Source organism: Scyliorhinus canicula, chromosome 4 (assembly GCF_902713615.1).
Source record: "Scyliorhinus canicula chromosome 4, sScyCan1.1, whole genome shotgun sequence".
Taxonomy (NCBI): domain Eukaryota; kingdom Metazoa; phylum Chordata; class Chondrichthyes; order Carcharhiniformes; family Scyliorhinidae; genus Scyliorhinus; species Scyliorhinus canicula.
Genome location: NC_052149.1, coordinates 59977494 through 60005096, shown reverse-complemented (window position 1 = coordinate 60005096; position 27603 = coordinate 59977494). Strand labels below are relative to the sequence as shown.

General features: G+C 43.9%; 1 protein-coding gene across 3 annotated transcripts in view; it reads left to right on the top strand.

Annotated features, from left to right (window-relative positions):
• The window catches only part of LOC119964616 (inaD-like protein), a 391845-nt gene that overhangs the window by 150041 nt on the left and 214201 nt on the right, over positions 1-27603 (top strand). For 2 of the 3 annotated variants that reach the window (XM_038794319.1, XM_038794318.1), the window contains 3 exons: positions 454-564; positions 14557-14622; positions 23319-23469. In XM_038794319.1, coding sequence (XP_038650247.1) covers positions 454-564; positions 14557-14622; positions 23319-23469 — 328 coding nt within the window. The remainder of the gene's footprint in view (positions 1-453; positions 565-14556; positions 14623-23318; positions 23470-27603) is intronic. The other variant, XM_038794317.1, reaches the window with a different exon arrangement.

The window sequence follows — 27603 nt, the reverse complement described above, 5'->3', positions numbered from 1 at the left end:
GTGTACCAACTGCAAGATGCACTGTAGGAACTTACCAAGGTCCTTAAAGCAACATCTTCCAAATGCATGATCACTACCATCTAAAAGGATGTGGTCAGCAGATGCCTGGGAACTCCAGCAGCAGGAAGTTCCCCTCCAAGTCACTCGCCATCTGACTTGGCAATATATCGCCATTCCTTCACTGTCGCTGGATTAAAACCCTGGAACTCCCTCCCGTATCGCACTGTCGGTGTACCTACGTCACAGGGACAGCAAGCTCAAGACTGCTGCTCACCACCACAACCTCAAAGGCACTTAGGGATGGGCAATAAATGCTAGCCTAGCCAGTGACACCCATAGCCTGTAAATTAATAAAACAAAACCTTGTTGATGAACAAACTATGTAACATTTTCTTCAGTGTACCAGTTGTTGAGAAAGTTAAACAGTCAACTTGATCTTAATGTATATTACAGGTTTCTGGTGTAGACCTGCAAAATGCCACACATGACGAAGCAGTAGATGCCATAAAAAATGTGGGAAATCCAGTTGTTTTTGTTGTTCAAAGCTTATTGCCTACTCCAAGGGTGAGTAAAAACTGGAACATGTTTAAGGTTACATTATAATTTTTGAAGACCGCTTTTGCACCATGTGAATTGATACAGTAGGCTTCAATGATTATTTCATTACTGGGTGAAAGGTGCTGATAAGTGTTATTATTAAGGTTGAAAAATTATGCAACAAAGTTATTAATTCTGTCTGTTGACATCTTATTTCAGTGCAAATCCTGTTTTTTAAAATTCCGTTTCGCCAAAAAAATCTATCCACTCATCCTAATGTGAACACTGGTACCTTTAGACTTTTCATTTCATACAAAAGGGTTTTAATTAGCCAGAAACATTAATTTATTTACACTGGTTACGGGAGAGTATTTTCATTCACTGTTTCTCTGGATGTTCAGCTTGCTTTTTTCTCTCAGAAGTGTCTTCAAGCTGACACATTTTTGTCTGGGGAAAGGAAAAGATGAAATGTATCAAAGTCTTCACATCTGCAGAACAAAATCCTATTGTTTCCTTTGCTCCATATAAATCGAATAAAATGTAGAAGAATCAGAATAGATTTTACTTTATCTATAGGGCTCAGAGATATCTCGATATAACAGCCCAACAAGAAGTTATGTGAGAGGTTGTTCACAGCCAATAGCTAGCACCACTACTGTTACTCTTAATTTGTAATTCACTTGATTCAAGGACTTAATACTTGACGTGAGGGTCAGATTCTGAGACAGCAAACCTAATTTGTTTGATCTTGTAATCCTGTCAGATTTCTAATTTGGGATACCTGATTAACTGAAGATAATGCTTAGAAAGGAGAATGTGTACCACAAGTTTAAAAAATACAATAATGAAGTAAAGCTTAATACTTATTTCTTAAGAGCACAATTATGTTAAAAAATGGTTGCAAGGACTTGTTCCATTCTGCCAACCGTTTGTGCTACCTATCTTATTTTCCACCTCCTGAACTATCCTCATCTTCTTTGTGTTTTTATAAATCACTCTGATTGTGCTTCTTATTGTCTTATGTCAATATCATGGCTGTTTTACCACCTCTTGTTTACAACGTAATCGCTTTATATATCATTGGCCTGGATTTTGCGATAGTAATTATTCTGATTTTGTTAGTGTTCGCCAGCAGTGCTCCTCTGAAACTATGACAACAAATTCACACTTGTACAGAATAATATACAAATTCAGAGGTTGCTGTAAGTGATTCTGCACTTCCGGAGATTATATTGTTGAGGTTCCCCCAGAATGCAATTAATTAGAAATCATTGAACTGACTATAACATTTGCTCTTTAACTCTTCATTTTGCTGTAAAATGTACCAAACACTGTGCACCACATTTAATGACATGTAACTGGGATTTTACGGTAATTATAACTCCATAATTATTGTCAAACAGTCTCACTTCATGAAAACCTTATTTTATATTTCTGGATTGTTAAATGTCTCCGTTTTTATAAAAATAAGACGTTTAATTTTTTTTAGACGTATTTTGGCATATTTTATCCTCTATCTTAATCGCAATTATATAGTAATAATAATCTTTATTGTCACAAGAAGGCTTACATTAACACTGTAATAAAGTTACTGTGAAAAGCCCCTAGCCGCCACATTCCGGCGCCTGTTCGGGTACACGGGGAGAATTCAGCATGTCCAAATGTGGTTAGCACTGTGGCTTCACAGCGCCAGAGTCCCAGGTTCGATTTCCACTGGGTCACTGTCTGTGTGGAGTCTGCATGATCTTCCCGTGTCTGCTCCGGTTTCCTCTCACTAATCCCGAAAGACATGCTGTTAGGTAATTTGGACAACCTGAATTATCCCTCTGTGTATCCGAACAGGCGCTGGAATATGGCGACTAGGGGCTTTTCACAGTAACTTCATTGCAGTGTTAATATAAGCCTACTTGTGACAATAAAGATTATTATTACATAGAAATAAATAAGTAAGATTTGATAACCAGTACAGAGATATGATTACAGGAGGACATGGATTGAGACCTGAATATTGAAGGGTACAGTATATTTAGGGAGGGCAGGAAGCGAGGAAATTGTGTTGGGGTGACTTTGTTTGGAATCGAGAGGGACAACCTAAGTTCAGGAAACCAGGATGTGGAATCAGTTTGGGTAGAGATGAAAAATGGTAGAGGCAAGAGGTGACTTATGGGAGTCTTGTACAAGTCCCGAATAGTAACCACATGGCAGGGTGGCACATAAAGAAAGAAATAATTGGAGCTTGTCCGAAAGGCCTGGCGATAATCATGGGAGATTTTAATTTAATATAGACTGGAAATGTCAGATAGTTAAAGGTAACCGAGATAATGGGTTCATTGAAAGTTTTTGGGATTGTTTCTTGGAACAGCATGTTCTGGAGCAAATCAGAGTGCAGGCAGCACTAGACATAGTATTGTGCTATGAAATGGGAGTAATTAATGATCTCATAGTGAAGGCTTCCCTCGATAGCAGTGACCATAATAATGATTGAATTTTACATTGAGTTTGAGGGCGGGAAGAGTGGGTCTGAAACTGTTTTTAAACTTAAGTAAGGGCAGCACGGTGGCACAGTAGTTAGCACTGGTGCCTCACAGCGCAAGGGACCCGGGTTCAATTCCAACCTTGGGTGACTGTCTGTGTGGAGTTTGCAGTTCTCCCAGTGTCTGCACGGGCTTCCTCTGAATGCTTTGGTTTCCTCCCACAGTCCAAAGATATGATGTTTAGGTGGATTGGCCATGCCAAATTGCCCCTTAGTCCAAAAATGTGTAGGTTAGATGGGTTTACGGGGAGAGGGTGGAGGAATGGGCCTGGGTAAGATGCTCTTTCAGAGGATTGGTGCAGACATGATGGGCCGACTGGCTGCCTTCTGCACTGTAGTGGTTCTGTGGTTCAGCCATTTCTTGAAATCATGTAGAGTGAATTGAATTGGCTGGAGTCTGGCATCCGTAATGCCTAGGGACCTCCGGAAGAAGCTAGTTGGATCATTCACTGAGCACTTCTGGCTGAAGATCATTATGAATGCCTTACCTTCTGCACTGATGTGCTGGGCTCCTCCATCATTGAGGATGTGGATATTTGTTGGACCTCCTCCTCCAATGACTTGTTTAATTGTTCACTGCCATTAACAACTGGATGTAACAGGACTGCAGAGCTTAGACCGGATCCATTGGTTTTGGAATTACTTAGCTTTGTCTATCACTTGCTGCTTTTTATGTTTGGCACACAAGTAATCCTGTTTTGTAGCTAACGCCTTATTTTTAAGTAGCCTGATGTTACACCTGGCATTCCCTCCTGCACTCTTCATTCAGTGTTTTAGTAGACCCAAGGGCAGGGCTGGCCATCTGATGTCCCTACCGCTCCCTGTTAAATATGTGGTTGAGGGAGGGTCAGTGCTGTCAATCCAGCCGTAAATGTTTTTAAATTATAGCTTACATCCTGTTTAATGGAATATTATTTCTGTACTGATTTTCAAGAAATTTATGTCATCCGTTTATTTCTTCAATGTAATTACATCTTATTAAAAATTCTAATAACATTTGATATCACTTTCCGCATACAACTTCAATGCTGTGTTTGATATTTGAAGAACTGTACGTATTAATGATTCCAACAGTGCGATCACCAAATTCTTGGAAAGGTTTGACAGCAATACATATGTGCTACAAAATTTTAACTTGTGTTGCATTTTTGTGCATATTTTGGATGAAACTTGAGTTTATGCATGAAAAATAACTTCAAGATTTTGCTTGAAGCATACAATTTTGTTTTTCTTTTGGAAAGCTGCACCATTTCGGCCTAACCAGTCACTTCTTCAGATTTTGTTCAGCTTTCAAATGCCGTGACTTTTAAGATGCCCAAACCCCAATTTGAGTTAGTCTACAGATTTACACTCATTAATTATAGTGCATTTCTGAAGATAATTACATTCTGATCCAGGAGTTGAAGTGTCAGTAATGCACTACACTTGACTTGTACATATAATATGAATAATTATCTTTAGTTACTGAACGTCATTTAGGTCAGTGTGCACAAAATGAGAACATGTCTTTTAACATGCACTTGTTGTTACAGTGGTACTTACAATATACACGAGTGCTTCCCGAACATAAAATTGTAGTGGATAATTTGTTGAACAAGAGTTAAGCCAGCATTGTGAAAACAAAAGTGGTGTGTGCTTCTATATTCCCGAATTATCAATTAACTAATTAGCAGATAAAGAGATATGATGTGTAGTTATATGCCATTGGCTTCCAAGTTGTTTCTATAATTCTCTAATCATAAAGTCTTGAAAATGGCCTCTTTAAGATTGAGAAGAATCAAATAATAAATAAGATGGAGGTTATTGTTTATGTGACATGATCCATTTTCACAGGTTGACTGCTGATTGATTTACCCACATAGAATTCCTACAGTGCAGAAGGGGACCATTCGGCCCATCGGGTCTGCACCAACCCTCTGAAAGAGCACCCTACCCAGGCCCACTTAACTGCCCTTTCCTGTCGCCCCATCTAACCTGTACTTCTTTGGACTGTTGGATGAAACCGGAGCATCCGGAGGAAACCCACACAGACACGGAGAGAATGGACAGACTCCGCATAGTCACCCAAGGCTGGAATTGAACCCGGGTCCCTGGCACTGTGAAGCAACAGTGCCAACTACTGTGCCACTGTGCCTTCCTCATTATGGATATCTTTGAATAATTTTGACTGTGGAAAATTAATCAGTTAGGTTTTGAGTTCTCCAGAAGGACTTGTAGCAATCAGTGAAAAGTATACAGCAAGCAAAACATTCCAACAGCTTTAACTGTCATCCCCCATTTTGAATACTTCCCATGCTCTCTCTAACGCACTTTTCCACCTTTTGAAAAAAATGAAAATTCTTTAAATAGTCCAAGAAAGAAGGGAAGATACTTGAATATACAGTCATAAGTCTGGAGAATGCAGACAGGTGAGGATGTTTTGATGTATGCCCTTCGTGAAGGTCATGACAGAGAGAAACTGGCAAGTGAATAAGGTTGGAACAAAAGGAAGGAGATAGCCAACAGATATACTAGTTACAAAGGCAATTATGTGTCATGATGCCTGAAACCTACTGAATACAAAATAGGTATTGTAACAGCCTACCAGTGAGGTAATGGAAACATACAGAACAAAACAAAATGTGCAAATAGTCGAGGAAGAAGGTGAAATTACACTGTAGAAGTTCATGTAGATATGGTGAAAGAAAACAAATGCTGTGGTGCAACAGATAAGAAATTAAAATAGAAAATTACGTGGACCTCACAATTATACATGGAGAAAAGAACAAGTTACATCATATTATTAGATATGTGCCAGCCTGCCATCCTCCTGGACCCTGGCAGATTGAAAGCAAGTTGTGAAGAAAATGGAAGGTGTAGCTAAGACCTGAAGTTGCTAAAGTCACCGTTAAGATCAAAGAGCTGCAGTTTGGAGAGCTGCAGTTTTGCTAAACAGAATTTGGAGCACTATTCTTCAAATCTATTCTTCGTGTTAGTTTCTTTGGAACTGTGGACCAAAGGCTAAGAGGTCAAAGAAGGATGGGAGTTAAAGTACAATCGACAAGACAGGGTCACTTTGGACAGAGTGGCAATGTTCAGGATAGTGATCACCAAATTTGCCATTGTTTCTGTAATGTAGAGGAGATCACATTATTAGCAATGAATAAGGCATATTGGATGAGAGGAAGTATGCATGAATTGTTGTCTCATATGGTCTGCAGTGGTTCAAGAAGTAGCTTACCCACCTTGTCAAGCTCAGTTAGGGATGGGCAATGAATGCTAGCCTAGCCAGCAATACATAAACGCCAAAAAAGAATTTATTTATTTATGTTTTTATTTATTTTAAATTAATTTATGGGATGTGGGTGTCGCTGGATAGATCAGCATTTATGACCCATCCTTAGTTGCCTTTCAGAAGATAGTGGTGAGTTGCCTTCTTGAAATGTATTGGTCCCTGAAATGTAGGTACACCCACTGTCTGTTATGGAGGCAGTTCCAGTATTTTGCCCCAGTGACAGTGAAGGAATGGTGACATATTTACACGTCAGGGCAGTGAGTGACTTGGAGGGGGGCCTCTAGGTGGTGGGGTTCCCATGTATCTGCTGCTCTTGTCTTGTGGGTTTCGAAGGTACTGTCTCAAGAACCTTGGCGAGTCACTGCAGTGCATTGTGTAGGTGGTACACACGGCTGCTACTGTTCGTCTGTGGTGGAGGGTTTGAATGATTGTGAAAGGGGGAACGACCAAGTGAGCTGCTTTGTCCTGTATGGTGTCAAGCTTCTTTTTTTAATATAAATTTAGAGTACCCAATTCATTTTTTTTCCAATTAAGGGGCAATTTAGCCAGTCCAATCCACCGACCCGGCACATCTTTAGGTTGTGGGGGTGAAACCCACGCAAACACGGGGAGAATGTGCAAACTCCACATGGAAAGTGACCCAGAGCCGGGATCGAACCTGGGACCTTGGCGCCATGAGGCAGCAGTGCTAGCCACTGTGCCACCGTGCTGCCCGGGTGTCAAGCTTCTTGAGTCTTTTTGGAACTGCACTCATCCAAGCAAGTGTAGAGTATTCCATTACACTCCTGATTTGTGTCTTGTAGATGGTGGACAGGCTTTGGGGGGGTCAGGAAGTGAGTTACTCAACATTGGATTCTTTTTTTAAAAGATATTTTATTCCAAATATACACAACATCAACAAAATAAACAATCCATCAAAACATAGCCAACAGTTTGTACAGTTTTTCCTATTTAATCCCTCCCCCCTCCCGCGATGAACAGCTCCTCAAATAAGGTCATGAACGGCTTCCAGCACCCCATAAAACCCTCTTCTGACCCGCTCAGGGCGAAGTTATCTTCTGCAGCCAGAAAAAGTCGTACAAGTCCCCCAGCCAGGCCATCACCCCTGGCAGTGTCCCCAACCTCCAATCCAAAAAGGGTTGGTTTAGCACAGTGGGCTAAACAGATGGCTTGTAATGCAGAACAAGACCAGCAGCGCGGGTTCAATTCCCGTACCGGCCTCCCAGAACAGGCGCTGGAATGTGACGAATAGGGGCTTTTCATAGTAACTTTATTGAAGCCTACTTGTGACAATAAGTGATTATTATTATTATTATTATTATTATTAGTAAAAGGATCCTTCACCGGGCAGACAGAGAGGCGAAGGCCACAACATCAGCTCCCTTCCCCTCCAGCAGCACCGGCTCCTCTGAAACCCATAGATTACCACCGTTGGGTCCTGCCTGACCTCAGCCCCCAATATCCTGGATAACATCCCAAACACCGCCTCCCAAAAGCTGCCCAGCTTCTCGCAGCCCCAGAACATATGAGCATGATTCGATGACCTCCACTTCTCAAACCCATTTGTCACCCCCTTGAAGAATCCACTCATTATTGTCCCAGTCATGTATACCCTGTGCATCACCTGTGAATCACCTGTGAATCAAGCTCATCCTCGAGCAGGAGGTTGAGTTCACCCATCGCATCGCCTCACACCAGAATCCACATCCTGTGTCCCTCCCCAAATCCTCCCCCCAATTACACTTTATCCTCACCATCTGTGGTTTGGCCTGCTCCCCCAACCACCCGTAAATGTCGCCAATCCTGCCCTCTCCCAAGTCATCAGGGAGCAGCAGTTGCTCCAATAATGTGTATTCCGGTAGCTGGGGTGAACATCTGCCGCTCCTTCCACACAATGTCTAGCACCGGCATATACCTAAACTCGCTGCGTAGGATTCTTAGCCTTTGACCTACTCTTGTGGCCGCAGTATTAATATGGCTAGTCTAGTTCAATTTCTGATCAATGGTAACCCCCAGGATGTTGATTGTGGGGGATTCAGCAATGGTAATGCCATATAATGTCATGGGGCGATGGTTTGATCCTCTCTTGCAGGAGATGGCCATTGCTGGCACTGTACGGCCCAAATTTAACTTGCCACCTCAATCCTGGATATTGGCAAGGTCTTGCGGATTTGGACATGGACTGCTTCACTATCTGAGGAGTAGTGAATGGTGCTGAACATTTTGCAGTCATCTGCAAACATCCCCACTTCTGACATGGTGGAAGGGAGGTCATGTTGCCTGGTATGTAGGGAAGGCTGAGGGACTTGAGGCTGTTTTCGTTAGAGAGAAGAAGATTAAGAGGTGGCTTAATTGAGGCAGACAAGATGATCAGAGGATTAGATAGGGTGGACAGTGAGAGCCTTTTTCCTCGGATGGTGATGTCTAGCACGAGGGGACATAGCTTTAAATTGAGGGGAGATAGATATAGGACAGATGTCAGAGGTAGGTTTTTTACTCAGAGAGTAGTAAGGGCATTGAAATGGTCATTGGATAGACATATCGACGATAAGGGAATAGTGTAGATGGGCTTTAGAGTGGTTTCACAGGTCGGCGCAACATCGAGGGCCGAAGGGCCTGTACTGCGCTGTAATGTTCTATGTTCTATGTTATGACGGTTGGACCGACGAAACTACCTGAGGAACTCCTACAGTGATGTCCTGGAGCTGAGATGACTGACCTCCAAACACCAGAACCATCTTCCTTTGTGCCTGTTAAGACACCAACCAGTGGAAAGATTTCCCCCGATTCCTGTTGACTCCAGGAATATTGTCAGGACGCATAGCCTTTGCAGTATTCTGCGTCTTCAGCCAGTCCTTGATATCCCATAGAGTGAAATTGTTTTGGTTGAAGACTGACATCTGTGATGCTGAGGACCTCCGGAGGAGACCAAGATGGATCACCCACTCAGCACTTCTGGCTGAAGATTGTTGCAAATGCCTCAACCTCGTATTTTGCTGATATGTGCTGGGCTCCTCCATCATTGAGGATGGGGATATTTGTGAAGCCTCCTTCTCCAGTGAGTTGTTTAATTGCCTATCATCATTCACGGCTGGATGTGGCAGGACTGCAGAGCTTGGATCTAATGCTTTCATTGTGGAATTGCTTTGCTCTATCACTTGCTATTAATGCTGTTTGGCACACAAGTAGTCCTGTGCTGTAGCTTCACCTCATTTATTTATGACTGGTGTTGCACCTGGCATGCTCTCCTGCACTCTTCATTGAACCATTGATCTTGGCTTGGCTGTAATGGTAGAGTAGGGAATATGCCAGGCCGTGAGGTTGCAAATTGTGGTCGAATACAATTCTGCTGCTGCTGATGACCCACAGTGCCTCATGGATGCCCAGTCTTGAGTTGCTAGATTTATTCAAAGTCTATCCCTTTTAGCACTGTGGTTGTGCCACACAACACGATAGAGGGTGTTCTCCATGTGAAGATGGGGTTTTGGCTCCACAAGGCCACTTCCACTGATACTGTCATGGACAGGTGCATCTGCAGCAGACAGGTTGGTGAGGTTGTGGTCAAGTATGTTTTTCCATCTTGTTGGTTCCCTCAACACCTGCTGCAGTCCCAGTTTAGCCGTAGTCCTTTGGGACCCAGCCAACTCAATCCGTGCTGCTCTTGTAATGGACATTGAAGTCCCCCACCCAGAGCATATTCTGTGCCCTTGCTGCCCTCAAAGCTCCCTCCAAGTGGTGTTCAACATGGAGGAGTACTGATTCACCAGCTGATGGTGGCCGGTACGTAATAATCGATAAGTTGCTTTTTAACCTGAACCCATGAGACTTCATGTACTGCCACTTCTACAGGAATGGTGATGGCGGTGTCTGGGATATTGTTTGTAAGTCATGATTCTGTGAGTATGACTATATTAGGCTGTTGCTTGACTAGTCTGTGAGATGACTCTCCCAACTTCGGCACAAGACTGCAGGATCAAAGGGCTGGATTTACTGTCGTCGTTTCCGGGCCTGGGATGATGCCGGGTGGTATGTCTGGCTTCATTCTTTTTTGTGTTTTCATAGCATTTGAATGCAACTGAGTGGCTTGCTCCAAAGAACAAAAGAGAACAAAGAGCATTACAGCACAGGAACTGGCCCTTTGGCCCACCGAGTCTGCGTCGATCCAGATTCCTTATTTTGATTTACTACTGATTGCCCAAACGATCTGTGCCCTCCATTCCCTGCCTGTTCATGATACATCTTAAACGTTGCTATGGTGCCTACCTCCACCACCTCCACTGGCAACCGCCACCCTCTGCATGAAAAACTTTCCCGCACATCTCCTCTAAACTTTCCCTCCTCACTTGAACCTGTGCCCCCTTGTAATTGAGACTTCCACCATGGGAAAAAGCTTCAGACTATTCACCCTATATATACCGCTCATAACTTTGTAGAGCTTAATCAGCTCTCCCCTCAGCCTCCGTCTTTCCAACGAAAACAATCCGAGTTTATTCAACCTCTCCTCCTAGCTAACACCTTCCAGACCAGGCAACATCCTGGTAAACCTTCTTTGCATTCTCTCCAAAGCAGCCACGTCATTCTGGTAGTGTGGCAACCAGAACTGCACGCAATATTCCAAATGTGACCTAACTAAAGTTTTATACAACTGTAACATGACCTGTCAACTCTTGTACTCAATGCCCCGGCTGGTGAAGGCAAGCATGCCATATGCTTTCTTGACCATCTAATCCTCCTGCATTGCCACTTTCATGGAACTATGGACCTGAATGCCAGATCCCACTATATGTCAATGGTCCTAAGGGTTCTGCCATTTACTGTACAAATCATATCTGAATTTGATCTTCCAAAATGCATGCCCTCTAATTTGTCGGGATTGGACTCCATCTGCCATTTCTCTGTCCAACTCTCCAATCTATCCATATTCTGATGTATTCTCTGACAACTACATTGCTGTGGGTCTGGAGTCACATGTCGGCCTAACCAGGTAAAGGTGGCCGATTTCCTTCCCTAACCAGACCGGTTTTTACGACAATCGACAATGGTTTCATGGTTATCATTAGACTTTTAATTCCAGAAAATTGATTGAATTTGAATTTCACCACCTTCCATGGTGAGATTTGAACCCGGCACTCCAGATCATTATAATAGGTCCCTAGATTACTAATACTGTGACAATACCACTATATCACCACCTCCCTTAAATAACAGTGAAGGAATTGTAGACTGTTAAGTAGGAGGATGTTAATGGGTGTTGCATTTCCTGCATTTGCACAAGGAAAGTAAAGCTGGAAGTAAGAAAGAAACAAGAATATCAAAGATATGGTAGAGCGATTATTCCCTCTGAAAGTTTGAGAGGGGAAGGCAAAACCGGTTTGATTGTGAGATCATTTTTCATATGGTAGAAATAACACAAGATTGAATCCACATGGGAGATGATCAAGAAGATAAGAGCCCATGGGATCTAGGGCAATTTGGCAAATTGGATGCAAAATTGGCTTAGTGGTGGGAGGCACGTCAAAGGTTGTTTTTGTGACTGGAAGCCTGTTTCCAGTACTGCAGAGATTGGAGGTATGATGAGTTTGCAGATGACCTGAAAATTGGTAGCGTGGTAAATAACAAGGAGAAACCTTAAGATTACAAAACAATATGGTCAAATGGGGCAGAATTGTGGCAAATGGAATTTAACCCTGACAAGTGTGAGTTAATGCATTTTGTGGGGGACTAACAAGTCAAGGGAATACACAATGAACGATAGGATGCAAGGAAATATGGAGGACCAGAGGGACCTTAGGGTGCATGTCCATAGACCCTTGAAGGCAGCGGGACAGGTAAATATGGTGGTTAAGACTTGTGGGATACTTGCCCTTATTAGCCAAGACATGGAATAAAAGAGTAGGGAAGTTATGATGGAGCTGTATAAAACGCTCGTTATGCCACTTAGTCCTTTGTGTAGTTCTGGTTGCCACCCTATGGGAAAGATGTGATTGCATTACAGAAGGTGAAGAAGAGATTTACTACAAAGTTGCCTGTGCTGAATTCTTCCAGCTGTGAAGAGAGGCTGGTTAGGCTGGGGTTGTTTTCCTCGGAGCAGAGAAGGCTGAGGGGGGACCTAATTGAGGTGTATAAAATGAGAGGCAAAGATGGGGTGGATAGGAAGCAACTTTACCCCTTTTCGTGGGGTTAATAACCAGGGTGTATAGATATGATGTAAGGGTCAGGAGATTCAGAGGGTATTTGAGGAAATACCTTTTTGCCCAGAAGGTGGTTGGAATCCTCATGGCGGGAACCCTCACAACATTTAAGAAGCTTTTAGATGAGCACTTGAAATACCAAAGCCTACAATACTACGTATTGGTGTTGTAAGACTTCTTACTGTACAATACTACGAACCAAGTGCTGGAAAATGGGATTAGAATAGATAGGTGCTTGATGGCGGGTGTAGACACGATGGGCCGCAAGACCTCTTTTTGAACTGTAAACCTTGATGATGAACATGGGTATTGAAGAAACCTTGAGTTTCTTCCATTTGTTGGCTTAAGAAATAATAATCTGAAACTGCCTGTTGTTTTAGGAACTTTGCTTACTTTCTGGCACAAAATTTCTGAAATTAGCCACAGGATTATTGATTGTAAATTTAATCGTAGCCTAAATGTTACAACAATCACCTTTGAGCCACATGTTTTACAGACAGCAGTTCACTTTATGGCCAAACTTTCATAACTTTTATAACCAAATGATACAACTCTTGATGACGACATGATTCTTGTTTGGTTGAGAATAAAATACATGTTATGCATGAACCAATTGCCAAAGTGACCTCAGCATTTCACTGCAGTTAATACATGTAAAACATGTAACACTTGTGCGTATTGGTAACTTGCTTCCCTGGGGTGGCCATGGAAAGGTCCAATCAGGGCTGGCCAGCCACAGAAGGGCCAGGTGGGGTCTGGACATAAGTTGATAAGTTATAGGAGCAGAATTAGGCCATTTGGCCCATCGAGTCTGCTCCACCATTGATCATGGCTGATATCATCCTGGCCTTAACACCACCATCCTGCCTGTTCTCCATAACCCTGCAACCCATTACCAGTTACAAATCTGTCTTAACTGCTCTTTAAATTTCCTCACTGTCCAGCATCCATCGCACTCTGGGGTAGTGAATTCCACAGATTCACAACACTTCGAAAGAAGTAGTTTCTCCTCAACTCTACTTTAAATTTGCTACCTCTTAGCCTAAGACCTCTCATTCTAGAATACCCTACACGAGGAGGAGTCCGCTCCACGTCTACATTATCCACACCTTTTATCATCTTGTATCCTCAATTTGATGGAAGAGCCGGGTTGGATCTGGGATGGTAATGGAAGAGTTGGATTGGGTGCGACAATGGAAGAATCTACTAGGGTTAGAGGTGGCCATGGAAGAGTCTCATCAGGTCAGAGGTCAGGTCCACCCCATCTTTGTCCCTAATTTTATACACCTCAATAGGTCCCCCCTCTGGCTACGGAAGAGTCCGGTTGAATTGGGGCAGCCATGGTAGATTTGGATCTGGCGTGGCCATGGAAGGATTGCGTAGGGTAGCAGCTATGGAAGGCTTAAGCATCAGGAATGGGCATCGTATGCTGGCAAGAACCAGGCTGAATTTTATTTAGCTCATGACTTGCTGTTGTATCCTGTACCACTGACAGCAACAAAAACACTTCCATTCACACGAGACCAGTGAGAAAGGAAGGAATGGGAAATCTGGTTCTTGGACTCCCTGATTGACAAGCTGCTCAGCCAGTCGTTGCCATAGATCCAACGATTCAGTCCCCAAAGCAGCCAATCAGTGGTGGGGTCAGGCAGGAGGAGAACAGGTTTACATACATGGTGGTTTGCCCTGAAGCGTTGATCAACTTATATCACTTTTCCTTAAGTCCAGTGACAAGTAAAACAAAACTTGATTCAAGTCCACTCCAGTCCAAGTCACTGACTCAAGTCAATAACAACAGGAGCTTCAAAACAGTATTTGGGCCTTAATTTGAAGATGCAATGAGCTTCACCCATATCAGCCATGAAGGACAGCATGATTAGAAATGAACAAAATACATTGTTTATAAGTTTTAGATTGTTGCAGTTGAATGCAAGTCGTGCAACACAAACAAGTTACACTTTTTCATGCACCAAAATGCTAGACATTTAAAACTGGATTTATTTTGGATTTCTGTTTAACAGCCATACTCTGTATATCAAAACAAGCCTGGACAAAGAAAAGAAAGAGAAAAGAAAAAGCTAGTGAAGGTAACCTCCTAAAAAAGAATATCCTGATAATAGCTTTTTATTCATGGTAAATTGCTTCATTTTTAAAAGTATTTTGTAGCGATACAGAATAAGAACCCTTTCAGTGCCAGTTTAGTTAACATTGCTGTTATTTCACGTATTTTTGCTTTCCTGATTGCAGCAATGTGACTTTTCAGTTCCAAATGAATTGATTAAGTGTTTTTTGTATTTTTACTACAGTGGTCAAGATGATTGATGAAATTATCTAATGATTAAAAGACAAGGGCAGCATGTGGCGCAGTGGTTAGCATTGGGACTGCGGCGCTGAAGACCTGGGTTTGAATCCCGGCGCTGGGTCACTGTCCGTGTGGAATTTGCACATTCTCCCCGTGTCTGTGTGGGTTTCACCCCCACAACTCAAAGATGTGCAGGTTAAGTGGATTGGCCACGCTAAATTGCCCTTTAATTGGTAAAAAGAAATAATTGGCTACTCTAAATTTATTTTAAAAAACAACTTGCAATTATATAGTACCATTAACATAAGAAAACATCCAAAAACCTTTCAGAGTTGTAATCAGAAATGGACAAAGAAAGGGGATATATTGATTGTAATTAATTATAATCTACAGAATGTTGAGGGAAATGAGGACATACAGCTGGAGAATTTAAATCTCTACCACCAAGTTTGGTTCAGTAATACCACCACTGATAGAGGTTATGGAGTCCTGAAGGACAGACACTAGTAGCACAGTGGTTAGTACTGTTGTTCCTGGCTTGGGTCACTGTTTGTGCGGAGTCTGCACGTTCTCCCCGTGTCTGCATGGGTTCCCTCCGGGCGCTCCGGTTTCCACCCACAAATCCTGAAAGACATGCTTGTTCGGTGAATTGGACATTCTGAATTCTCCCTCAGTGTACCCAAACAGGAGGCGGAATGTGGCAAATCAGGAATTTTCACAGTAACTTCATTGCAGTGTTAATGTAAGTCTACTTGTGACACTGATAAAGATTATTATTATAACTGCTGAATGAACCGACATCAGGTGTAATGAGGGAACCAAAACAAGGAAGTAACTTGCTTGACTATCCCCTCACACCAATCTACCTCACACCAACCTACCTGTTACAAAATGCACTAATGACCTACGGTGGCGACCATGGAGTGAGTGATCGCACATTTGGTGACTCCTGCTCGTGGTGGACATTTTGGACCTTTTCCCTGGCTAACGGCAGAGCTGAATGATGGTATAAGGTGCTGCAGAGGTGGAAGAAGAGAGAATCCCACCGGTTTATGGATTCATGGACAAGAAGTGGTCGTCAAAGAAGGGAACAACTTTTGAAAGCTGGTATGGAGCCTGCGACACAGGGGAAGTTGGCGGAGGATCAGGATCCTAGCCTGCCTGCCCAGTGGTCGACGGAGCAGTTAGTGACCTTTCTCCACAAGAAGTTTGCCCAGCAGATGAAGGAGAACTTGGAGGACCTGGCCAGGGTGGTGGATTCTGTAAAGGTGGGGATCGGATAGCATGGAAATGAGGTTGGAGGCCCTGGGCCAGGTGATTCGGAAGTTGGAGAAGGCGGTGGGAGAGCACGAGGAGCAGCTCGCCTCGATGGCTGCGGAGATGGAGTTGATGATAGATCAACAGAAGAGGCTGCAAGACAAATGGAGGACCTGGAGAATAGGTTGCGCAGGCAGAACTATCCATGACGAAAAAGTCAATATGGGAGTACACTTTGTGAACATGAGCGAAAAAGAAGAGTACTCCTTCGTTTTCAGCCACCCGAAACTCCACGGATCTACCCCTTCCATCTGTTCCATAAACCCCTTTAGTTCCTTCGCAGCCGCTGGCACCCTCCCAGTTTTCGAACTTGGCCGATCCAGCCTTGGATCCATGACTGTATCCCCCTCCCCCACCCCAATAATCAGCAGATGCGAGCCCAGATCAGGGATCTTCACCAATACCCGCCTCATAAACTCTACGACATTCCAGTTTGGTGCATAAATATTAGCCTGCACCACCAGCATCCCATCCAACTTCCTGCTCACCATAACGTATCTGCCACCTAATTCGCAACTATACTTCCCACTTCAAATGCCACCCGCTTATTAATCAGAACCGCCACTAACCTTGTCTTGGAATCTAGCCCCGAATGGATTAACTGCCCAACCCACCCCTTCCTCAACCTGGTCTGATCCACCACCCTCAGGTGCGTCTCTTGTATCATTGCCATGTCTGCCGTTAAACTTTTCAGATGCACAAACACACGGGCCCTCTTGACCGGCCCATTCAGCCCTCTCACATTCCATGTGATCAGCCTGGTTGGGGGCAACCCCTCCCACTTTTCAGGAGTGCTGGTTGCACTTCTGGTAAGGGTATTTAATGAGGCTAGGGAGTGAGGCCTCATGTCACAGGCCTCGATCTCTCTTATCCTGAAGCGGGACAAGGACCGGGAACAATGTGGGTCGTACAGGCCAATCTCCCTTATCGGAAAGGCTTTTTTTAAGAGTGTGAATACGGTGATCTCTGGATTCATATTGGCAGGTAACATCTCATGGGTAAAGAAGATGTTGCGGGAGTGGGGTTGAGAGGCAGGAGGGGGTTGGGCAGGCCCTACCGAATTTTAGGAACTACCATTGGGCACGAATATAGCAATTATCAGGAAGTGGTTAGTGGGGGGTGGGTAGGTGTGGGAGCGGGTGGAGTCGGCATCATGTAGGGGCACTAGTTAGGGCAGCGTGGTGGTGCAGTGGTTAGCACAGCCGCCTCACGGCGCCAAGGTCCCAGGTTCGATCCCGGCTCTGGGTCACTGTCCATGTGGAGTTTGCACATTCACTCCCACAACCCAAAAGATGTGCAGGGTATGTGGATTGGCCATGCTAAATTGCCCCTTAATTGGAAAAAATGAATTGGGCACTGTAAATTTAAAACAAAATGTAGGGGCACTAATTTTGGGGCACTGGTAACGGAACCTCTGCCATTCTTGCCGGCTCAGTACTCCACAGGCCTGGTGGTAGCGGCGGCTGTGAGGATGTGGGGACAGTGACGGATGCACATGCGAGTGGAGGGGGTGTCAGTATAGCCCCTATTTGTGGCAACCACCAGCATGCACCAGGGTGCTTGATGGGAGGTTTCGGAGGTGGCAGCGAGCGGGGATCGAACGGTTTAGGGACCTGTTTATTGACGGCAGTTTTCCATGCTTGGAGGACTTGCAGGAGGAGTTTGAGCTGCCCGGTGGGAATGTGTTCCGCTACCTGCAGATGAGGGACTTTGCACGGAGGCAGGTTTCGGCCTTGCCGCAACTACCACCCCAGTGGTTACAAGGCAAGGTAGAGTTGAAAACGGGAGTGGAGCAGGGGAAGGTCTCAGAAATTTATAAAGAGCTCATGGGATGGGAGGGAATCCCGACAGGGGAGGTAAAGTGAAAATGGGAGGAAGTGGTGGGCAAGGAATTAGAGGTGGGATTGTGGGAGGATGCCTTGAGTAGGGTTAACACCATGTGCCAGGCATAGCCTCATACAATTCAAGGTGGTCCTCAGGGCGCATGTGACTGTGGCCTGTATAAGCAGGTTCTTCAAAGGGGAGGAGGATAGGTGTGGGCGGTGTGTGGGAGTGTCCGCGAATCATGTCCACATGTTTTGGCCATGTCCAAAGCTTGGGGGATTGTGACAAGGATTTGCAGATGTCATGTCCATGGTATTGAAGGTACAGGTTCAGAGGTGCCGATTTTTCGTGTGCCTTTGCCTCCCTGGTAGCCCGGAGACGGATCTTATTGACGTGGAGGGATTCGGAACCCCCAAAATTAGGGGTATGGTCAGTGACAAGGCTGGGTTTCTCGGGCTCAAGTTCACCCTGACAGGATCAATGCTAGGGTTCGTCTGGAGGTGGCAGCCGTTTATCGACTTCTTTGGGGAAAATTAAGCTGTCAGCAGATGAGGGGAGGGTTAAGGGAAAGAGGGAGGTGAGGTTGGTTGAGGCAGGAATAGTTAGTGGGGGAGGGGGACTGGGGAACTGTATGTAAGCCACATTAATTGGATGTGGTTGTCGGTTGGGTGACTGTTATTTCTTGAAAATTGTTGTTAAAAATTTAGAAATGCCTTAATAAAAATATATTTTTTTTAATGCACTAATCAGAGTGATCTTTGACACGGAGTCTTATCTTCACAGTGAAACCATTCTCCATTATATAATATGGGGATGCAGTGTGCATTACGCCATATGCCATGTGTTGATCACAGGCCTTCTTTCGAGCATCACATACTGGTTTATCTAACAGATGTCCACGATGGTACTTTGAATGGATTCAGTAGTGATGTTTCTGCCAACCTCTGTGGGTGCGCACTGGATAGAAATTTGGAATTGACTGTACAGTACAACAAATAAGCCACATACACTAAACAAAGATTCGAGGGAATGTTGGCCGTAGTGTAGGAAATTATCTTGTGGTATAAGGAAGAGTAGTAGGAGTGGATCTAGTACTCTTACAAGGTGACAGGATTCCAGCCTTTATTGAAACCTTTTGTATTCACGACCAGAAAGGGGGATCGACTGAAAAAATAATTACCTTGTCTGGAACCACAATCATTTCATCGTACACGAAGATGTCTATTACCCAAGGAGCAACTGTATCTCTTTTAGTGGGAGAAAATCAGAGGAAATCTAATTAATGCTTGAAAGAGGATTCAATAAAGCCCATTCTGTTATCAGGCCCCACATGGAGTGTGGTCTGCTGCATGTTTCACACTTTGTAACTTGGAGAGACATTGTTTTATAACAGGAGTAGGAATTGGCTCAGGAACGGTGATGGTACAGCCTTGCTTGATGCCAGTCCAAATGAGAATTGGGTCTGTGGTGGATACATTGGTCAGGATCAGGCTTGAAAGTCATTGAGCAGCAGGCAGAGATTGGTGAGAAACTTTTAGCGGCAGCCAAAATGGAGGAAATGTGAGATCAAAGAAGGCTCTGTGGCGCAATGGATAGTACATTAGACTTCTTGTTAATTATATAAGACATTCAAAGGTGCCAATGACTGAGTCATTACTTTAATTTCAGGGTGGCACGGTGGTACAGTAGTTAGCACTGCAGCCTCACAGCTCCAGGTTCAATTCAGCCTTGGGTGACTGTGTGGAGTTTTCATGTTCTCCCCATGTCTGAGTGGGTTTCCTCCGGGTGCTCTGATTTCTTCCCACTGTCCAAAGATGTGCAGGTTAGGTGGATTGGCACGCTAAATTGCCCCTTAGTGTCCAAAAGGTTAGTTGGGGTTCCGGGGACAGGGTGTAGGCGTGGGGGTAGGTAGGGTGCTGTTTCCAAGAGCCGGTGCAGACTCGAAAGGCCGAGGGACCTCCTTCTGCACTGTAGGGATTCTATGTATAAGGCCATGTGCTGTTTCCTGCATTCCTCTTATAGTTGCAGAATCCACATTGGGACTCTGAGAGGAGCACTTCAGCCACATGGTGCAGGAGATTAAGGAGGACTTTCCATATGGTTGATGATAGGGAAATTCCTCTAGTTACTGCATTTGGCTTTGTCAACTTTCTTGAATAATTAAATATTTGGACATCAAAAGGGTGACAAAAAAGGCAGCATGTGGCGCAGTGGTTAGCACTGGGACTGCGACGCTGAGGTCCCAGTTTCGAATCCCGGCCCTGGGTCATTGTCCGTGTGGAGTTTGCACATTCTCGCCATGTCTGCGTGGATTTCACCCCCGCAACCCAAAGATGTGCAGGTTGGGTGGATTGGCCACGCTAAATTGCCCCTTAATTGGAAAAGAAATCATTGGGTACTCTAAATTTATTAAAAAATAAAGGTGACAAAAGTTTTAACTCTTTTTTTTGTAAACAGCAGTTGAAGCTACGTCAACTGTTTATTTTAAACTAAGAATGGTACAAATTGGAGGAAGAATGCAACTTGTTTAACATGATTAGCATTATTAAACTTCTGCTAAGAATTCTGGAGTGAGCACTCGTCCTCTTTTCTACAGGCTTATCTACACTTTTGATTTTACTCGTAGCGATTTGTGGCATAGCAGTATTGCACTTTAATCAAACCCTATAAATTATATTTACATAGTGTCATGACTACTTAGGTCATCACTTGTGTTTTTTAGAATATAATTTCTAATTTATTCAGGTTGAGGGTTAAATGTAGATAAATGGGCATATCTGGTTAAGAAAATGGTCAGCAACCTGAAGTAGATGTAATTCAAACAAGCTTCAAATAAATTAGCTTTAAAAGCTAATCTGTCTTTATTTTGCAATGTCAGAGAGGTGTAAATACTTAAACAATTGATGACCAATTCTTAAACTTTAGATGAAACCAAAGGGTCTCCACTTTCTTCAATAAATAACTTAAATTATGTATGGAATTTTCAGATTAATGAAAGCTGGGAGAGGTTTTACAAACAAGAGGATTTATTTGTAGACTAGGGATATTGGAGGAAGGACAATCACCTTCATTCAAAATATTAATTATTATTTGGATCTCAAAATCAAAGGGGAGTTTCAAGCAGGTTCTAAACTGAAGGTTGTAAAATCCATTTACTACTTCACATCACAGAAGATGCTTCAAAGTTAGGGATACTTAACCTTAAATGTCTGTTTGACAACATCCCAGAACATGTTACATCTTCTTGGAGATGATCTGTGGCAAATGGGAGGGTATTTTGATATCTGTATATTTGCTCCATCCGCAGTTTTCTTTTGCAATTTGGGCTCTGGCAGTCTGCAGTTCACTGAGAGAAGATAGCCAAAGATAATGGGTGTGAATCAGGCTGGCAGTTAAGCTGAGAAAATACTAACATAATTGTTCTTTGTGGGATGTAGAAGGGGGCTTTAACTCAGTTTGGATTTGTGAGTGAAAAGCAGCTGGAAAATGCACCTTAGTTTGCAGTGAATAGAAGAAATCAACAGTGGTCCTCACAGAAATGAGAAGGCAACCAGAACAAAGGACTGAGACTTCCACAATCAAGGGGTATTAAACAGAATCTTGCCTCGGAGAAGAGCTGAGGACTGAGGCATACTTCTGGGTGATCCTGAAAGAAGTAAATAACAGTAAGATATCATAAAGTACAATATAATTATTGGGGAAATTGCTGAGTTAATGGCGCTTGATTTGTTTAAGTCTGTTATATACAATGAAGTTTGTTTTACTTTTGAAATGTAAAATCTTATGGTTCTATTGCTTAATATGAGGTGTCTGGATTTCTGTTTCAATGTTAACAGTCTCCAACAGGATTGCAATAAAAAGGTAGGAGGTTACGCATAAGGTATCTCATGCCATGATCTTTGTTTTTTTAACTTTTTAACCCGGTTCCCGGGGAATTTGGTTATCAAAACCGGCCCATCGTATGGGGACAAGGAATTTGTCGATGAAAACATGTTGAAACCTATGAAGAATTTTGGTGGCAAGAAAATTACCCGTGGTAATCTTTCGGTGGAGCCCGAAAACCTGCGATGCTCAGCAGGAGGGAAGGTGGTGGACCCAGCCTTGGGTGTGGCTGCTCATATCACGGTGGAACACTGACTGGGGTGGTGGCGCAGGAGTTTGAAAAACAGTTTGCGAACTAATTTGAGGAACAGGACAGGGTGTTACTGGAAACCATTAAGGCGGTCAATTGAGGAGGCACGTGGCCTGATTTGGGAGTAGCTGGAGTAGCTTGAAAAAACCTTTTGAGGCAGTGAAGGAGCATGGAGAGGCGCTGAAGGGTGTGGAGGTGGCCTTGTCATGGCATGGTGATCGAATCACCTCATTGGAAGTGGAGATATTGGTGGTGGAGGAGAAGAACAAGACTCTGAGGGTAAAGGAGGATGACTTGGAGAACTGGTTAAGGAGACAGGTCCTCAGAATTGTGGGGTTGCCGGAGGGGGTGGGTGGCTCGAAGTCAACTGAATGCTTTTGTTACATGTCCACTAAGCTTGTGGGGGGTGGGGAATGGGCGATTGTCCCCTCCAAAGTTGGATCGGGCCCACTGAGTACTCTGGTGGAAGCCTCGGGCTGTTGAGCCGCGGCGGCGGTCATTATTGGATTCCACAGGTCCACGGGCCTACCTTTGTCAAATGGCCACTAAAGGGTCTTTTCCTACCCAGCCTCAATTCACACTAGCAGGTGCTGGATATCTCAGGGTGGGAAACAGGACAAGTTAATATGCTTAATCTCGGACGTGCAGGTGCAGGGGCGAGAGGGAAGGAGCCGGTTTTGGGGGTCGGGGGGTGGGAGGGGCTGGTGGGGGGGGGGCTCCATTGTGTGCCCTTTTCTGACTGGGGGTGCTCTCCCCTCATGGACTGAATACCTCTGGACCTCACAGCCCCCCATCCCTACCCCCCGATAACCTATTTGTCCCCTTCTTCCAGCCACTGCAGCACTGTGCCTGGAGATCTCTAAGGCAGGACTTCCTTCCAAGTGAAGGTGGAAGTACCATGTGCTGCCAATCGATGCTCAATTGAGTACAAAATGGCAGTGGGCCTGTCGAGCCTTGGCCATCAATAAAGCTCAGGCCTTAAATGTTGTTTACTGGCTTCTCTCAATTGTGTATGAGCCGACCTTTGTCATTGCCTTGCCATTGTATTGCTTTGTAAAATTGACTGATTTCTGCTGGGAATTGTTTGTTGAGGATTATTTAGTCACTTCAACGACTCCCAATTATTGTGCTGTGGTACCACAGTTGGAAAGAAATGCAAAGATTTTACTTTTCTTTTAATGTGTTAATGTTCTCTGTTCTTCTTTCAGAGCTTGGGCCCTAATGGAGGTGGGGCGCCACCACCTATGCGACTGCCTCCACCTTACAAAGAACCTACAGAAATGCAGTTGTCAAAACCAGAGGAATCGGAAGAAATACCAGACACTGATCGTGCTTCAAAGGAAAGAAATGAAAGTGACCGTAAGTTCAGTAAGAAAGTATCAGTGTCAGTATTCTGATCAGTGCTGTGTTGAATGTGTGGCAGGTATAAGAATTTTCCCCCCATGTAGCTATTCTGTCAGTTGCAAGCAGTCTGGGAAAATTGGGAACAGGCAGGAGTGCTGTGACCAGGATGCGTCTGATTACTCCATGTATGGTCACTGAATTTTTCTATGGGCTTATCAGTAAATGTTTCAGAACCAAATGGTGTTATTATTGAAGGTGAACATTGAGCAGAATGGATAATCCCCAACTTTTGGATATGCTTTCAAATTTTGCAGTGTTTTCAATTCAACACAAGTAATGAAAAAAATATCGATGCAGGTTTGAAAAGCAAAATACTGCAATTGCTGGAAATCTGATATTAAAACAGAAAATGCTGGAAAAACTCAATAGGTCTAACAGCATCTGCAGAGAGAGAAGAACAGGTAACATTTCAAGTCTGTATGACTTATTTGAAGCTAAAGATAGGGAGAAATATGTTGGATATTAAAGAGTTCCAGGGTTAGATGCAGGGCCGGCTCAAGGTACCGGCAACTCGGGCAGTCGCCCGGGGCGCCATGTGCTAGGGGGCGCCATCAAAGAGTGCGTGACCGGCGTCAGAGACCCGGCGCCGCGTAAAAGACTCTGGTCCTGCGCATGCGCAGTTGGGCCGGTGCCAACCAGCGCATGCGCGGTGGCCGCCCTCCCTCAGGCCGCCCCGCACAAACATGGCGGATGGATCCAGGCTCGCCGGTGGTCACTCCGGCCCCCCCCCCCCCCCTCGGGCCCCCTCCGCGCCCCCCCCTCCGCCCCGCCCCCGCCTCCAACCCCCCCCCCCCCCCCCTCCGGCCGCCCCCCCCCCCAGCCCCCCCCCTCCGGCCGCGCCCCCCCCCCCCCCCCGAAGGGCGCCGAAGTTCAGCTTGCCCGGGGCGTTTTGACAAAGATATTATTGAACATGAGACAAAGGGAATGTTAATGATAGTGTTACAGATTCATGCTACTTTACCTTTATGTCACTGTTAGCATCTTCTTTTAGTCTGTAACACTACCATTAACAATTCAAATCTCTCCTGGGCTCCAACCTATCCCAGGCCTTCTATTTTGCTCCACCCTTAAACAGTATAAAATCCTTAACATTTCTCCCTCTCTTCAGCTCTGAAAAAGAGACACATGGATTTCAAATATTCACTCTCTTTCTCTCTAGCCAGATCGGCTGAGTTTTCCCAACATTTTCAGTTTTTATTATCTAAGCGAGTTGTTGGTTTTGACAAAGCCTTATTTCATTTTTTTAAATTAACTTTTTTATCCTTCTTGTCTGTCTTTGTAGAAACAAATGTCACATTATAACTCCTTATTTTGAAATTTTCTGTGGTCTTCGCACTGATCAAGGTGAATGAATGGGAATTTTGCTGCTTCAATAAGATCAACTTCCCTTGGTTTAAGATGAATTAAATATACTTGGTGTATTCTTGGGAATCTGTTCCATTGAAGGTACTTGTAATACCCTAGTGAAAAATCCAGTAGTGTTGCAGTGGGATACTTGCTGCTGCACTGTAAAAAGGCAGAACTTCACTCCACAAACTTAGAACATTTTATTCTTTAGTATAAGAATTTGTTACGTTAATTATGTTGCATTCACTAATTTATGGATTATCATCTTGTTTTAATTAGCTGAAAATATTCACAGTTCACCAATATGCATATGAACAACAGACAAATGGGGCCAGGGTATTTGACAGTTAAGCTTGCAATTAATTTTTAAAATAGGTGTGTGTGTATTGCTTTTTCTTTAGCAATACTGAATGTATATCTTTAGGAAAACAAATTCTCCAGTGCTATTCATAATTGCAAATAGATGCTTCTCTACATTTGATGAGAAAGATTACAGGCTTAAATGAGAAGAAAGGAGTTCATATTTGTTTTTAACACATGGGACCATGTTTATGAGGTACAAAACTAAATTTGAGCGCCGAGGTCCCAGGTTCAGTCCCAGCTCTGGGTCACTGTCCGTGTGGAGCCATGCATGATTTCATCTCTCTTCGGGAAGGGGACTACAGATCTGGCAGTGCCGACTGCTGTCGTATCCGTGGCGCTGATGGATACTGTGGCGGTAGGCATTGTCGGATCTTCAGTCCTCTTCCTGAGGAGAGTTGAAATCATGCATGCCTCTTTACATGCATGTATGTTTAGTTGTAGTTCATATTAGGTGGGGTTTGGGAGGGACTATTGCTGTGTAGCAGTGTCAATTCAGCTCCATATACTTTTGCCTACTTAGTATTGGAAGTCTGATGTGTTGGAGGAATCAAATTTGTACCATAAATGGACTAGTTCTGCATGAATCGTCATGATTTGCATTGCTTCTTGAGGCTATAAAATTAGTATTTGAAGGTAATTATAATAATAATAGGCAGCGTATTGATGAACAGTACACTCCTTTTTTTCAGCAGCCAAAAGGCAACAGCCTTCTCATTATCAATCTCTCATAATAATGACTTACCTCTGTTGCAGAGTTTCCATGTTTAAAGGTTCAATTTCATAGGTGACATGTGTAAAGTTTCAGCTGAACTGGTGTCGTAGGAGCCAAAATTTCGATTTGGTCCTGGGTACATCTTTGGTTTAAGTGACAATAAATAGGATAGAACTTATTTTTGTAGGAAATTCATTCCATTCATAGAAAGCTGGGAAAATATTGTTGGTGCCCTCTGCTGGCAACAACTAATGAGACAGACAAATTGAGTACTCACTGCCAGTTAAATTAATAAAATTTTATTATTTAACTCAGACTTGTGCTTATGGAAATTGTTACGTAAGTTTCAAGACTCACGCCTTGAACAAAAATACTACCCGCCAGAGAGAACTTTGCAAAGTTTGCTCTGGAGGGTGTGCGCCATGAGCTTCCAAGCTGCAGTTTGTCAAGGGAATGATCCCGGAATTATCGGTCTTGAATCTCGGCAGTCTCTGCAATTTTACAATGTTTTAGCTTGTAGTTTATAGCTCATTTATATAAACAATCCGGAGGCACATATGGGCCTTATTCGTCTTTGAGAGAGCCTTGGTTTTCTCTGTTCCAAAACAAAAAGTGTTATCAGCAAAATGACCAGTTGCAAGCTGCCGTTGTATCTGTTCCCACAAAATTCATTCTGCCTAGAAGCAGTTTTTCACACAGACAAATTTGTTGGCCTCTTTTACTACCATGGCCTCACAGCACAATGTTAGCCATCTTTGCTACTCAGCAATCTCATGGGTGATATCATTGGTAGATTGCCTATCCATCCCTCCTTACTTCTGGGGTTCTGGCTGCGACTCTTAAAATATATCTTGGTCTCTTCCCCACTACTGTTGGTGCCTCTTCCTCCTTTATTCAGTACACCTCATTTTTCATTTCTTGGAGACAGTGACCACAATTCGGTGACCTTTACATTAGTGATGGAAAGGGATAAGTATACCCCGCAGGGCAAGAGTTATAGCTGGGGGAAGGGCAATTATGATGCCATTAGACATGACTTAGGATGTGTAGGTTGGAGAAGTAGGCTGCAAGGGTTGGGCACACTGGATATGTGGAGCTTGTTCAAGGAACAGCTATTGCGTGTTCTTGATCAGTACGTACCAGTCAGACAGGGAGGAAAGGGTAGAGCGAGGGAACCGTGGTTTACCAAAGAAGTGGAATCTCTTGTTAAGAGGAAAAAGGAGGCCTATGTGAAGATGAGGCGTGAAGTTTCAGTTGGGGCGCTTGATAGTTACAGGGAAGCGAGGAAGGATCTAAAGAGAGAGCTAAGACGAGCAAGGAGGGGACATGAGAAGTCTTTGGCAGGTAGGATCAAGGAAAACCCAAAAGCTTTCTATAGGTATGTCAGGAATAAAAGAATGACTAGGGTAAGAGTAGGGCCAGTCAAGGACAGTGGTGGGAAGTTGTGTGTGGAGGCTGAGGAGATAAGCGAGATACTAAATGAATACTTTTTGTCAGTATTCACTCAGGAAAAAGATAATATTGTGGAGGAGAATGCTGAGACCCAGGCTATTAGAATAGATGGCATTGAGGTGCGTAGGGAAGAAGTGTTGGCAATTCTGGACAAGGTGAAAATAGATAAGTCCCCGGGGCCTGATGGGATTTATCCTAGGATTCTCTGGGAAGCC